Source organism: Hydra vulgaris, chromosome 11 (genome assembly GCF_038396675.1).
Source record: "Hydra vulgaris chromosome 11, alternate assembly HydraT2T_AEP".
Taxonomy (NCBI): domain Eukaryota; kingdom Metazoa; phylum Cnidaria; class Hydrozoa; order Anthoathecata; family Hydridae; genus Hydra; species Hydra vulgaris.
The window spans coordinates 35,755,001-35,768,735 of NC_088930.1; the positions used below are offsets into that span (position 1 = coordinate 35,755,001).

The window sequence follows — 13,735 nt, forward strand, 5'->3', positions numbered from 1 at the left end:
AGAAGTGTATTGTGGTCAAACAAGCCAGTAAGTGCAGATGAGTTTTTTGAAGATTTAGTTGCAGAAACTTTGCTTCTTCTTCAAAACGGGTTACTATCTAATGGAAAGCACTTCCATATAAAAATTCATTCATTTATTTGTGATGCACCAGCACGCGCATTTGTTAAAGGAGTTAAGTCCCATTCCAGATACAATTCATGTGAAAAATGTGATCAATGCGGGGAACATGCAGGTAAAGTTATTTTGCCACAAACAGATGCTCAATTAAAGACAGAAGAAACATTCAATGAAAGGCAAGATGCAGCACATTATACTAGTGCTTATTCCTTAGGATTACTTATAATGGGGGGTGTCAGCCAGTTTGGATTAGATTTTATGCACTTGGGTTGCCTAGGAGTGATGAGAAGATTTTTACCATATTGGAAAGGCCCACTTTGTTTGGACCTTTCCAATAAAGTAAATTATTCTACTACAAGTTTGTCTTGGTTCTCAGGAAATTATAAAATTGTCGAATAAATTACTGAGTTTCGTTGCTCACATTCCCTGTTAGTTTTCACGTAAACCGATAGAGCATTACATGGTAGTATGCATTGGAAGGCAATAGAATTTAGAATTTTTATATTATATTTAGCTTCAATAGCATTGTCTAGTATATTACAAGAGCCTCTTTTAAAGCATTTCATGCTATTACATGTTGCATGCCGAAATTTGGCAAATCATCAACTTAATAGAAACTGGTATTATACTAACCAATTTTTAGTTTGTCAATAAGGCATTTACTTTATATGGCCATAAATGCTTGGTTTACAATGTGCATTCTTTAGTGCATTTAGCTTCTGATGTAAAAAATTTAGGGCCGTTAAAAATTTTAAGCAGCTTTTCATCTGAAAATGGAAGTTTGAAAGACTAATCAGAAAACTTAACTAGCCTTTACAGCAGTTAGTAAAACGGAAAAACAGTTACTTCAAAAAAATTTTACAAGTAATGTAAAATAGAAATATCCAAAGTTAACTCAACCACACTTTAATGGGCCACTTGAAATCTGAAGATTTTAATTGGAAAACAATTTTTAAAACTTAAAACTCCAAAATGGCATTTTTCAACATCTGATGCCAATAATTGTTTTACGCTTAAAAATGGAAATATGACTTAAGTAAGGAATATTCTTGAAGTCGCTGGTCATGTAAGTTTATTGTGCTAACATTTTAACAAAACTTTTGATGCTTTTATATATCTGCTGCCTTCTTCAAAATTAAATGTTCTAAAAGCTTTTAATAATGTTTTTTTAGCATTATGTGAATACCAGCTTGCTGATATTGCTTGTAAATGCATGTGTGTTCCTGATGTAAATGATGCATATTTTATTATTCCATTTCTTCATTCTTTGTGACATTTATCAGAGATGGCTTGATAAATCACTTTTAAGTTTAATTTTATTTCCTTTGTAAACACCTTTTCTATTTAATAATTATGTACCATGTTTGTTGCAGTAATATTTTTAATAAATTATTTATTTGAATAATCATTTATTTTACTTTAAAGTAAAATAAATGAACTCTTTGAAAACGTGTGTTTCCGTTTTGCTTACAACCTTACGTTTAAATGGGACTACAGTTACTTATTTATAAATTTTTCTCACTTTTTGTATTTTATTTGAATTATATGATATTAAAAGTGTCTCACTGTGTGTATATATATGTATGTATATATGTATGTATGTATGTATATATATATGTATGTATGTATATATATATATATACATACATATGTATATATATATATATATATATATATATATATATATATATATATATATATATATATATATATATATATATATATATATTTTGGTGGTCCAAAATTATAAATTATTGAAATTCATTTCTCCACAAGGCTGCCTTTGTTCCTATTAATATTTGCAATATTATAGCCAAATTTGAAGCAAATCTGATAATTTTAGGAGTTGCTATAAATTTTCACTTTTTGAACACTATGATAATAAATCAAAAAATTAAAGATTTCACTATTATTTAATATCAAATTTAAAAATTAAAGAAACTAACAATTTAAATCAGGTAAATATGAATGCTTGCAAAGTATCTAATGAATATAGATCATCTGATCAATTTTCTTTAAAGTATTTCAATGTTTCGTAATTTTTAAACAAAATTGTAATATCAAGCAAGAATATTGTGAATATGTTGAAAAATGTATGTTTATTAATCAACAATTTTTTCATCTTTCGCCAATATGGCTGCCTTAGATGAAGTAGGATATAGCTGGCGGTGACGGTGAACAAAATGAAGTAGGAACTGATTTTGCTCTTCATCCTTTGTAATCGATTCGTTGCACTGTCAAATTAATGCAATTCCACGTTCTGCGCTGTCATTAACAACTTTCATTCTTTGGACTCTCTCTGCCAACTTCTGATATAATTCATTGTCTTCCCAATATTTAAGATCTTTTGAAATAAAGTTTTTGGCCTCTTCTCTACCTGTACTGATCAACAACTAGAATAAACTATAGGTTCTCATAGTCACAAATGTCTCTAGTTTGTTGAGTCAGTATTCTTGTAATCTACTCTCTTCAGTGCTAGAGTTGTTTTGGGCAGTTGGAGGTTAACTACCATGGCCCTCTTCACATCCAGATCAACCCGACTATCAAAAAATGCCAGGCCTATAAGATATTCTGATAAGAACCAAAGGTGTCGAGAAAATGCAAAAAAGTTGCAACGGCGATAGTGCGGTTTGGATACTTTTGGAACTGTTTCAGCATTTGAGCATCATTAAACGGAGCATTTGCAGCCAGAGGAGCTATGTGCCAAAAACGTCCATAAATTAATGCCACAAACAATGCAAGCTCTACTAGATCTTTTTCCTCTTGAACAGTCAGAGTAAGCTGATCTTGAAATTGTACCATTTTCATAGCATGAATGGACTTTGACATCCATCGAGCATGATGCAATGCTCCTGGAGCGCGAAATGTTATCTCAGCACCAACAGAGCCTCCCCAAGGAAGACCAGACATAACCAAAGTAGTTCAAGATAATCCTCCTTAGGTTGCTTTTTGTCGATGGCTTTGGTGTAAAATGCTACCATTTCCTTTCGAAGGAATTCCATATCTCCAATAAAGTGCTCATCTTTAGCTGGAGAGAATCTCGCTTGCTGAAGATATGGCAAATTTTTTTGAAACTTTTTGAACGAGCCAACCTCAGGTCCCCCTGTTCCAACAAAGAGAACTGTAAAGACATTGCTCAGAACAACCTCCAAAACATGGTGGCGGCAATCAATACTTACGAGCTCACGACCAACTGCTTCCTCAATTAGACAACATGCTCCTTTGTGAATACCTGTGTTGGATGATGTTGTGTCAAAAACTAAACCCTGAAGTTTGTCTCGAATTTTTTATTCATCCAAGATATTTAAGCAAGCTGCTGTTTGTTCCACTCTTGTTACTCTTTTAAATTTTGGAACCGCTAGCAATTTTTCCAAACCATTTCCAGTTACAATCACTGCAACGCAGTCCACAGTTTCTTTTAAACCAGTAATATTTGAAAGCAGTTTCCCATCCCAGTGTAGAAGCAACGGAAATTCAATGGAAAAGTTGTCTTTGTCATTCTGAGTAATGTGTTTACGAGTAGACATTCGAGATCTCCTGATTGTACTTCGAGACAGACTTAAGTCTGCAAGAGGATGTCCTAGTGCTTTAACCACTGAAGCAATAACAAACATAGCTTTGCGATATGGAAGGTTAACTCTGTTCAAAGCTCCAGCAACTTCTGGGCTTGGCACAATACTTTTCAGACGCTTTGGCATTGGTGAGGAAGAAATAGATTGCAATGCAGAAGACAGAGTCTCAAAGCTCGGGTCATTATTGCTGTCTTGACTGTCTTCTGAGCTGCTGATGTTGGCTGAGACAGGGCCACTGGAGTGTTGCTGTTTTGATAACCTTGCATCAAATGCTTGATCTTGAGCTCTCTTTCTGGCTTCCTTTGCCAGTAGGTTCTTATCAACTCCGGCCATGCTGCAGCTGGTAACATCTTCTCGCTGCATTGCAAGAAATTGCCAACTCAAAAAGCTCATAAAGTGTGTCCTTGAACATCTGTTCTTTAATTCTACAGCTTTCTAGGTCTGTAGCAACGATTCTTTTTTAGAAGCTGATAGGAATCGTATAATTTCTGAAGCTTTCATTAGAATCAATTCTTTGTGTTGGAATTCTTGCCTTATTCCACACAGCAATCAGCTCTTGAATTGTATGATGAATGCTCTCCTTTATTGTGAGATGCTCTTCCATATGATGAAAGAGGAGACAACAAAGGACATTACCATTGTTGCCATTCTTGATGATGAGAGATGCTTAGATGCCTTCCCAATGAGCCATACCTCTGCAGAGCTTCTTGTAGTAACTGCCATAAGTGGTGATGAATCTGTTGATATAAGAATATTAAGTATAAGAAAATAAAAGTATTTGTTACCGGAAATAAAAAAAATATTCATTATAAATTGTTTATTGAAATAATGCAGACATGTGCCTATTACAAATTGGGCACCAAATTATAGACAACTTAAAATATCTGCTTTTCAGCAAGCATTAATTTATTTACCAGTGTTGAGGTAAATGTTCAATTATGCAAAAATTACACAAAAACTTATATAAATTCTTAAAAATTGAGTATAGTCAAAAAAATGATAAAATCATAGCGACCTCTAAAACTGTTCAGATTGGTCCAATTTTTTGTATGGTTATTCTCTAAGCATAGTCGAACAAAATCTCTCTCTCTCTCTCTCTCTCTCTCTCTCTCTCTCCCTATATATATATATATATATATATATATATATATGTATATATATATATATATATATATATATATATATATATATATATATATATATATATATATATATATATATATATATATATATATATATATATATATATATATATATATATATATAATACTGGGAATAAGTTTTCGGCCACTTAGATTTTTTTAAAAAATCCCGGAGAATTCTTCTCTAATATTTAAGTTTGTAGTTCTAAATTATAAACTTATTAAAACACAGTTATTTCACACAAAATATGGAACAATCACAAACTTTTTAATGTCAAACTTTATAAAAAACTCATAATATTTACTATGTCCACCTTTTGCCTTAATCCCAGCCAATATTCGCCGGGGAGAAGATTCATACAAGTTAGTTATAAAATCCTGGGGTATGTTGTGCCATTCTCTTTGAAGTACTTCAAAACATTCTTCAGCATTATGGGGAGCATGTTCGACCTTCTTTCTGTCCAGGTAATCCCAAACATGCTCAATTATATTCAAAACTGGACTCTGGGAAGGCTAGGTCATCAATTCCAGTGCTCCTTTCTCTGCCATTTCATTTAAATATTTTTTTGCCACTCGGGAACAATGTTTTGGGTCATTATCCTGCTGCAGAATAAAATTATGACCTATTAGTCTCATTCCAGATGTTTAAATTTATTCCTGTACAATTAACCTAATTGTGGGAAAAACCAGGCATGTTTCTTCCCAAAATTACATATGTGTATATATATAAATGTGTGTGTGTGTGTGTGTATATATATATATATATATATATATATATATATATATATATATATATATATATATATTTTAATAAGCCAATATATATATATATATATATATATATATATATATATATATATATATATATATATATATATATATATATTGGCTTTGTCAACGTTTAATTGATGATGAACAACATTAAGATTACGTTGGACAAACAAATATATAATACGTTGTTCCAACATTAAAACGACCTTAATTTGATGTTTGCAAAATACATTATAACAACGTCTAAACGATGGTTGGGCTCGACGTCGCGCGGATTTTCAAGTTAACGCTTTGCTAACGTCAGTTTGCAATGGTCGGCCGATCTTATTCCCGATGTTGTTTTAATGTTGGCTCAACGTAGGTGTGCTATCTTAGTCAGTTGCTAAAAATTAAGACATTGCATCACAATAACCTATATTTATCTATAAGCATAAATGTTCTTTTTAGCAAAAGTATAAGAAATGAAAAGTGATCTAACTTAAAATTGAAAAAAAGACTTAAACTAATGCCATAAATTGTCTGCGATTTGTTTGCTAGGCGAAAGCTTAGCTTACCAATAGCAGACAATTTAGCAGACAAAGCCAAGAAGATAAATAACATCTATAATAAATCTGACCAAAAAGATCCGACCACGCATTGTTTATCAATGTATACAGTATATATACTGCAGTGTAGGCGCTTTCCTCGGAATTTCACCATCACGTTTTGCATGCGTAATTGGCTGGTTATCAGCCATCAAAACAGTTGTATCATTGTTATATATACCATCGCATGCGTGGCTGTGAACTACTATTTGCATTTGACTATGGCGACAACATCAACTGGAAAACGTGCTAAAATACAACTTTTAATGTAAGACGAAAAGTCTGAACGTGCGATTGTCGCACGTTTACAAATGTCTAAGACAACTGTTTACGACGTCATTCAGCACATCGTGTCAACAAGCACCAGCGCTGCAGGAAGATCCAGTGGAAGACCGAGATGTACCACATCAAAAATTGACGCTATGATCCGCCGTGCAGCCACGAAGGACCCACTGGCATCATCTTCACAAGTTCTTAATGAACTGCCTCCTGGTATGAATGTGAGCTCTCGCACCATTCGGCGACAACTTGTGGACAATTTCAGTCTTCGATTCTATTGCGCTGCATTAAAACCGCAACTATCTCAGAAAAATATTCGTGACCGCCTCAAATTTTGTAAAGCATATAAAAATTGGACCGTGGCGATGTGATGACGTGTGATGTTCTAAGACGAATCGCAGGTGAAGCAATTTGCTACGCATAAAATGAAGGTTCGACGGCAACCAAACACACGCAACAATGCCCGTTAAGTTGCTCCAGCGGTAAAACATTGCCCTGCAATTATGATTTGGGGAGCAATTACTGCCAGAGGTTTAACGGGAATCCATCTCATGCCGCCAGGTGAAAGTATTAAAGCTGTTAATTATTTGCTAATAATAAAGGAAAGTGTTCCTATTTGGCTCAGAACTCGCAACTGTGACATCTTTATGCATGACGGCGCGTCAATTCATCAGGCAAAGATTGTGAAGACATGGTTTTAAGAGAATTCCATCAATGTTCTTGCTCCGTGACCTGGCTCGCCACCGGATTTAAACCCGATTGAAAATTGCTGGGCAAAATTGAAATCAGAAGTGGCAAAAGCAAACTCGACGTCAGCGACAACTTTGAGCTATACTGGAAATTATGCTAAGTATACAGTGTCCACGCCTAATCAGGTCACAGTAATCAGGCGTTGTTTTTCGGGTCCACGCCTCCAGTATAGCAAGGCTATACTGGAGGCGTGGACCCGAAAAATAACGCCTGATTACTGTGACTCTCTTGTTGCCTCTATGCTCTGAAGAATAGAAGCTGTCTTCAAAGCTGGAGGGAGATATTCGAGGTACTAGAAACTCTTTTCTTATGTGAACTACTTGTTGGTTTCTTCGAAAGTGTGTCATTGACTTATGTGAATGTTGTTTGTTACGTTTAATTCAATCGTATTATTATTAAATTGAAGTGGTATTCCGTTTCTGTCTAAAAACCTTAGTGGTCGGATCTTTTTGGCCAGCACTGTATATTTAGCCTAATTTCCATTAATTCAGTCTTAATAAAAAACGCTGTAATCAATATCCACTTATTTCTCAAAAACAAGCCCATGTCTTTGAGAAGGAGGGTGTCCCTACTTATAACTCGCGTTAGTTAAACCTCTGCCCACATCAATCTTGGTTTCTATATAGCCATTGATTAAATAAATTGATGAAATGATCTATTTAATATGCATTTAATAATTACTTTAAAAAGCTGCATTTTAATATTATGACATTTCTTTATTCACTTAATATTTACGAACTCGAAATTTCATATTAGCAAAAACACGTTGCTTTTTAATGTCGAGGAGCCAGAACGGCGTGTGTACACTTTTCAACAAGTTGAGAAAAAGCGATTTGAAATCTTACATCATACATCAAAATCTTAAAGTCACGGACTATGGTTGTTACTTCTAAATTGTTGTTTGATGTCTGTTTTATAGGAGTTGTTCCAATGGGAGCCAGCTATTTAGTAGACACTGTTGTCTCATGACGACTAAGAAAATCTCACATGAGCATAATGAGGATTTGCTTCGATGAGTTGAACCTCATTCACTGAATCTTTATATTTACTTTGCATCGCATTTCTTTTTATAAGTACAGGTCTCGGTTTGACAAGCCATGAAGGAATTGAGAACCCAGATGATGGTCTTCGTTGAAAATTGAAAAAACGTTCATGTGGACTACAGTTAGTAGAAGTACATAATAGGGATCATGTAGCATGAAGTGCATCAGGTAGAACTCTTTTTCATGATGATATAGGCAGATTTCGAGATTTAAGAATGAGTAATATTGATTTCCAAATAATTCCATTGTATCTTTAAACTTGCCCGTTTCCAGTCGGATTGTAAGGGGTTGTTCTGCTAGTTGCAATCCCTTTTGATAAGAACCAGTGCTTTAATTCAGAAGATATTAATGAGGATCCACGATCAGAATGAACAAACTAGGCATACCAAACATAGAAAAAAGATCAGCTAAACAGTTTATTATTGTCTGAGTTGTCATATCTTTTACAGGATAAGCAAAAAAAGGAAAACGTGAGTATTCGTCTACAAGTGTTAGCATATATTGTTTAGGGGTAGAAGAAGGTTATGGACCTTTGAAGTCAATAGTAATACGTTCGAATAGCTGGGTTGCTTTAATTAGATGCACATCATTTGGGCGATAGTTCTTGGGTTTTATTTCTTTGCATATTCTACAATCTTTACATATTTGTTTTACATCTTCTACTGAATAAGGGAGATTTCTTGATTGAATAAAATGATGGAGGCGAGTAACACCAGGATGGAAAGATGCAGCATGCAAATCATATAATGGTTCTGAACTTATTGCTGCACATCTAATACGAGTAAATGTATCTGGACCACTATTACATTGGCCAGGGCGATAGTGAATATCATATGAATATGTAGACAAGGCTATTCTCCAACGCATTATTTTATCCTTCTTTATTTTACTGCTTGATTTATAATCATACATAAATGCCACAGATCGTTAGCCAGTGATGAGAGTAAAATGTCGACCCAAAAGAAAATGGCGCCAATGATTTATGGCTTCAACTATCGCTTGAGCTTCTTTGTCCACTGATGAATAGTATTGTTCACTCCCTTGAAGGGTTCGTGAATGGAAGGCAACAGGCCTTCCATCTTGGTTAAGTGTGGCGGTAATGGCAAAATCAGAAGCATCAGTCTCTACAGTTAAAGGTATATTCTCATCAATTGTTGGCATGGAAGATTGAACAAGCTCATTTTTTAATGTTTCAAAAGCTGATATTTGCTGCTGATTGAGTGGGAATTGGGTAACAGAGTTCAAAGGTCTAATTTTATCTGAAAACTTTCTTATTCATTTTGCATAGTATGAGAACATTCCAATAATACGCTGTAAAGACTTTGCATTATCAGGTGGAGGTAATTTAATAAGAGGAGCAAGTCTCTGAGGATCTGGTTTCAAGGATCCATAAGATATACGGTAACCTAAAAAATCTAAGGTCTCAGTTGAAAATACACACTTCTCTTCATTAAATGTAATTCCAGCATCAATGGCAGCTAATCTGAACTTGAGTAGATTTTCATCATTTTCTTTCTGACAATTACCACATATTGTAATGTTATCAAAGAAAGGAAGGCAGTCAGTTAGTTTATATGTTCTAACAAAGTTGTCTATTTTGCGTTGAAAACATGCAGATCCATTGGTAACTCCAAAAAGGCATTCTAGTATATTGCCACAACTTATTGTCAGCTTCAAAGGCAGTATATGGTCAATCTTTTTTAGATAAAGGTATTTGATAGTATGCTGAGCGAAGGTCAAGAGTACTATAAATTTTGTATTTGGAAATTATGCTTACAATTGTTTCAATCTTTGGTAGAGGATAATCGTCCAATTGAGTATACTTATTAATAGTTTCAGAATAATCAATAACCATACGACGTTTAGTCTTTTCATTTACTACTATGACCTGGGCACGCCTAGGTGAATTATTAGACTAGAGAATAATTATTCCTGCTCGGACCAGGCGATGGATTTCAGATTTAATAAATTCTTTATCTCTTTGAGAATAATTTCTAGATCTAGTGGAAATCGGTCGACAATCTTTCGTGAGATTAGCAAACAATTCAGCAGGTTCAGTTTTCATTGCTGTTAAAGCTGCGAATGTTATGGGTGGTCTTTTCCCACCATACTTAATGGTAATACTTTGATGCAACTCTTGAAAATCTGTGCCAAGAATAATATTTATACATAAGTTATCTAGCACATGCAACTTGACTTTGTTATAGATTTTTTTTAGAAGAGTTATTGAAACATAGCAATATCCATCTGATTTTGCTGATAAAGAAGCTGATGCCATTCCGATTACACTCTGTTCATAAGTAACATCTAAATTGAGTAGAGCCACTAGTTTATTATTAATGAAACTTTTGTTTTTACTCCCACTATCAATTAAAGCTTCTGCTTTATACTTATCATCAATAATGATGCTATGACAGACTGGTGGCACAGAAGTAATCATTATCAATTTTAGGAACAACAGCAGAAACACTAGATGATCTGCAAAGTTTCTCAAAATGACCAACATTTTACATTTCCACAAAACCAGCACAGTTGTTTTGGTTTTACTATAGCAGCTAAGTGATTATCAGTCATGGATTGATTTTGCAAAGATGATTTGATTTCCTGAATAGAGGCAGAGATAGGTAGAGTTGGATGTGGGTATAAGTTTGAATTTTGTTGGGCGACGTCTAAAGATCTAGCTTGGTCAAAGGCTGATGAAAGGTCTAATGTTTTGTTTCCTAGTAAGCGTTGGCGTATAATGTTGGAGAGTAAGCCATTTATAAACGCGTCGCGAATCATTTCAGATTTATATTGCTCAGCACTTGCAGCAGTGAACTTACAGTCCTTGGACAAATTTTTAAGTTCATTTAGGAATTGATCTATTGATTCACTTGGTTTTTGCTTCCGTGTTGATAGAGTGTGTCTGGCAAATATTTCATTCTTTGGTTTTATGTATATAGACTCGAGAATACTTGTTGCTTGTTCAAAATCATCACACTCAGATATGAATTCATAGACATTAGTTTCAATATGGTTTATTAGAAGATTAAGCTTAATGGAGTTATCATCAATTGTACTTACAAAATTGTAAAATGTTCTTAACCAATGGTTGTATGTTTTTTCTGCATCTGTTGAGTTCGGATCTATACCAAGTCTATTAGGTTTTATGAATCGCTCCATCTTTCTTTTATTTCATAATAATATTAGCTCTTTTGATTGTAAAGAGTGACCAAATTAATTATGTTGGCTCAAAAGAGCTATACTAATACTAGCCTATAACAAAATAACAAAATACATAAAGTATATATATAGTGTAATACAAAACATATATGTATACATAAATTGCATTAACATAATAATACCACAAAGAAAATTTTTAAAGATTTTAGTGCTCTTATGACAAGTTATTTTCAAAAAGAAGGGGACACGGTATTGTTCATATACAACATTTTGAATGTTGTTTATGAACAGTCAATATCTAATCTGTGAGAGCGTAAGAAAAAGACAAGAACAATTGAAATAACGGGGTAATATTTATGTATCGCCCATAACTCAAATTATCGTTTAAAAAAAAAGTAAAAAGTCTTACAAATCTATAAAACAAATCAAAGTAAGATTTTTTAAGTAAATCTGCATCATTCTTAAAATTATGTTCTCTATTTATTTTACTTACTTTATAACTAAATTAAGTTACCAAAACACAACTGATAGCCTAAAAACTGGTTAACTTCGTAGAAAATGATAAAAAACGCTATGAGTAATAAAAAATTGGTCGTCAACAAAGAATTAATTTCGTTGCAAAGGCCCGAAGCCATTTTGAAAGTCCGAAAAATGTTATGATCAAACTGCGCTTGCGTACAATAACTTGTCGTTTATTAAATGAGTATGAACGCCCATGGTGTAGCGTTTTTAAATTAATGCGTTAAAATTTTACTGCGCGGAAGTTTTTAACCGTTTCAAACTTCTTTTGAGGTAAATAATAACGTTTAAATAATAATGAGGCAGTAATGTTTAAAGTAAAATTTTACTTCACTCGTTATTATTTTACTGACTTTTTAGTTTACAATTTATATAGCTTATTTTGTCAAGATGTGTAAAAGTATTAACTTTAATGATGCCAGGAAATATTTAAATGACAATACTTTTCCTGAAGATATGAATGAGAACGGAAAAAAAGCAAATTTTAAATCGCAGTGTAAAAACTTTGTTATTGTTGACAATAAGTTAATGTATTGCAAAAAAGGTATTGGCAAGGTTAGGAAAACTTATTTTATGAAAAGACGTTTTTCATTAATTTAAAAGGTTTTACTTAAATAAAATGAAGTTATTAAACAATATTCTGTATTGTGCTTTATTGTGAATTAAAACAACATTTTTAAATTCGAAAATTTATAGCTTTAAAACAACTTAAAATAATGTAAAAATTTCATACAAATAATTTTTTTATTGTAAGCGATTGTAGTTATAGATAGAAAAGAACAACTAAACATTGTTAAAGTAGTCCATGAAGGTCTTGGAACTTCTGAGAAAGTTGTTGCATTAGCTAGCCACTTTGGCATTAATGCTGTGAGAAAGAAAATTTCTTCAAGATTTTTTTGGCATTCAATAGTGGAGGATATCACCAAACATGTAGCTCAATGTAAACGACTCCAAAAAAAACCTTTAACAGTAACCTTAAAGTGTATCCTGCTTTAAAACCTGTTGAAGTGGTACAACAAGTTATGAAACAAGTTGGTGTAGATTTAATTAAATTACCTGAATCAAATGGATTTAATGGTGTAATTGTCCTTATAGATTATTTTTCTAAGTGGACTGACGCTGAACATCTTATTAACAAAACAGCAGTGTCAGTAGCAGCCTTTCTCTATTGAGTTATTTGCAGGCATGGTTTTTTTTAGATACAAGTTAATGATCAAGGTTGTGAATTTGTAAATTCATAATCCATTGCACTACATGATGTGACTGGCTTTCAGCAGTGTGTAACCGCTGATTACCATCCACAAGCCAATGCCCTTGTGGAGAGACATAATCAGAAAATTAAGAAAGCAATTATTAAAGGAATTAAATGAAAATGTTAAAGTTTGGGCCTCAGTTTTAAATGGAATCCTTTCTGCTTTACGTGTTAAAGTGCACATTTCGACAACCTGTCTGTTATTTTGTCTGTCCAATTGATGTAAAGTACACAGATGTACTCAATGGGGATAACTGTAATCCTGTATACGATAAAGAGATTTTAGAAAAAGCTTTACATATGAAAAGAGGACTTGAAGAAAAAGCTATGATCTATATTGTTTGTGCACAAATGAAACAAAAAAATAGCCTATGACATAAAGCATGCAACATCATTAAAATATTTTGTTGGTCAAAAAATACTATTAAGAAAACTTAAAAGAGAAAATAGAAAAGGTGGAAAAATGACTTTCTTGTAGCTTAGTCCATATGAGATACTTGATATTTTGTCAAACTCAACATGTTTATTAAGAAACAGTAAAGGG

General features: G+C 33.2%; 2 protein-coding genes across 2 annotated transcripts; both read right to left on the reverse strand.

Moving 5' to 3' along the window:
• Positions 1–8,780: 8,780 nt before the first annotated feature.
• Positions 8,781–9,125, reverse strand: LOC136086997 (uncharacterized). Its single transcript, XM_065809499.1, has one exon. The coding sequence runs from the start codon at positions 9,123–9,125 to the stop codon at positions 8,781–8,783; it is 345 nt and encodes a 114-aa protein (XP_065665571.1).
• A 1,623-nt stretch (positions 9,126–10,748) lies between these two features.
• On the reverse strand, positions 10,749–11,420 carry LOC136086998 (uncharacterized). Its single transcript, XM_065809500.1, has one exon. It carries the CDS (start codon positions 11,418–11,420, stop codon positions 10,749–10,751), a length of 672 nt encoding a protein of 223 aa, XP_065665572.1.
• Positions 11,421–13,735: the final 2,315 nt, after the last annotated feature.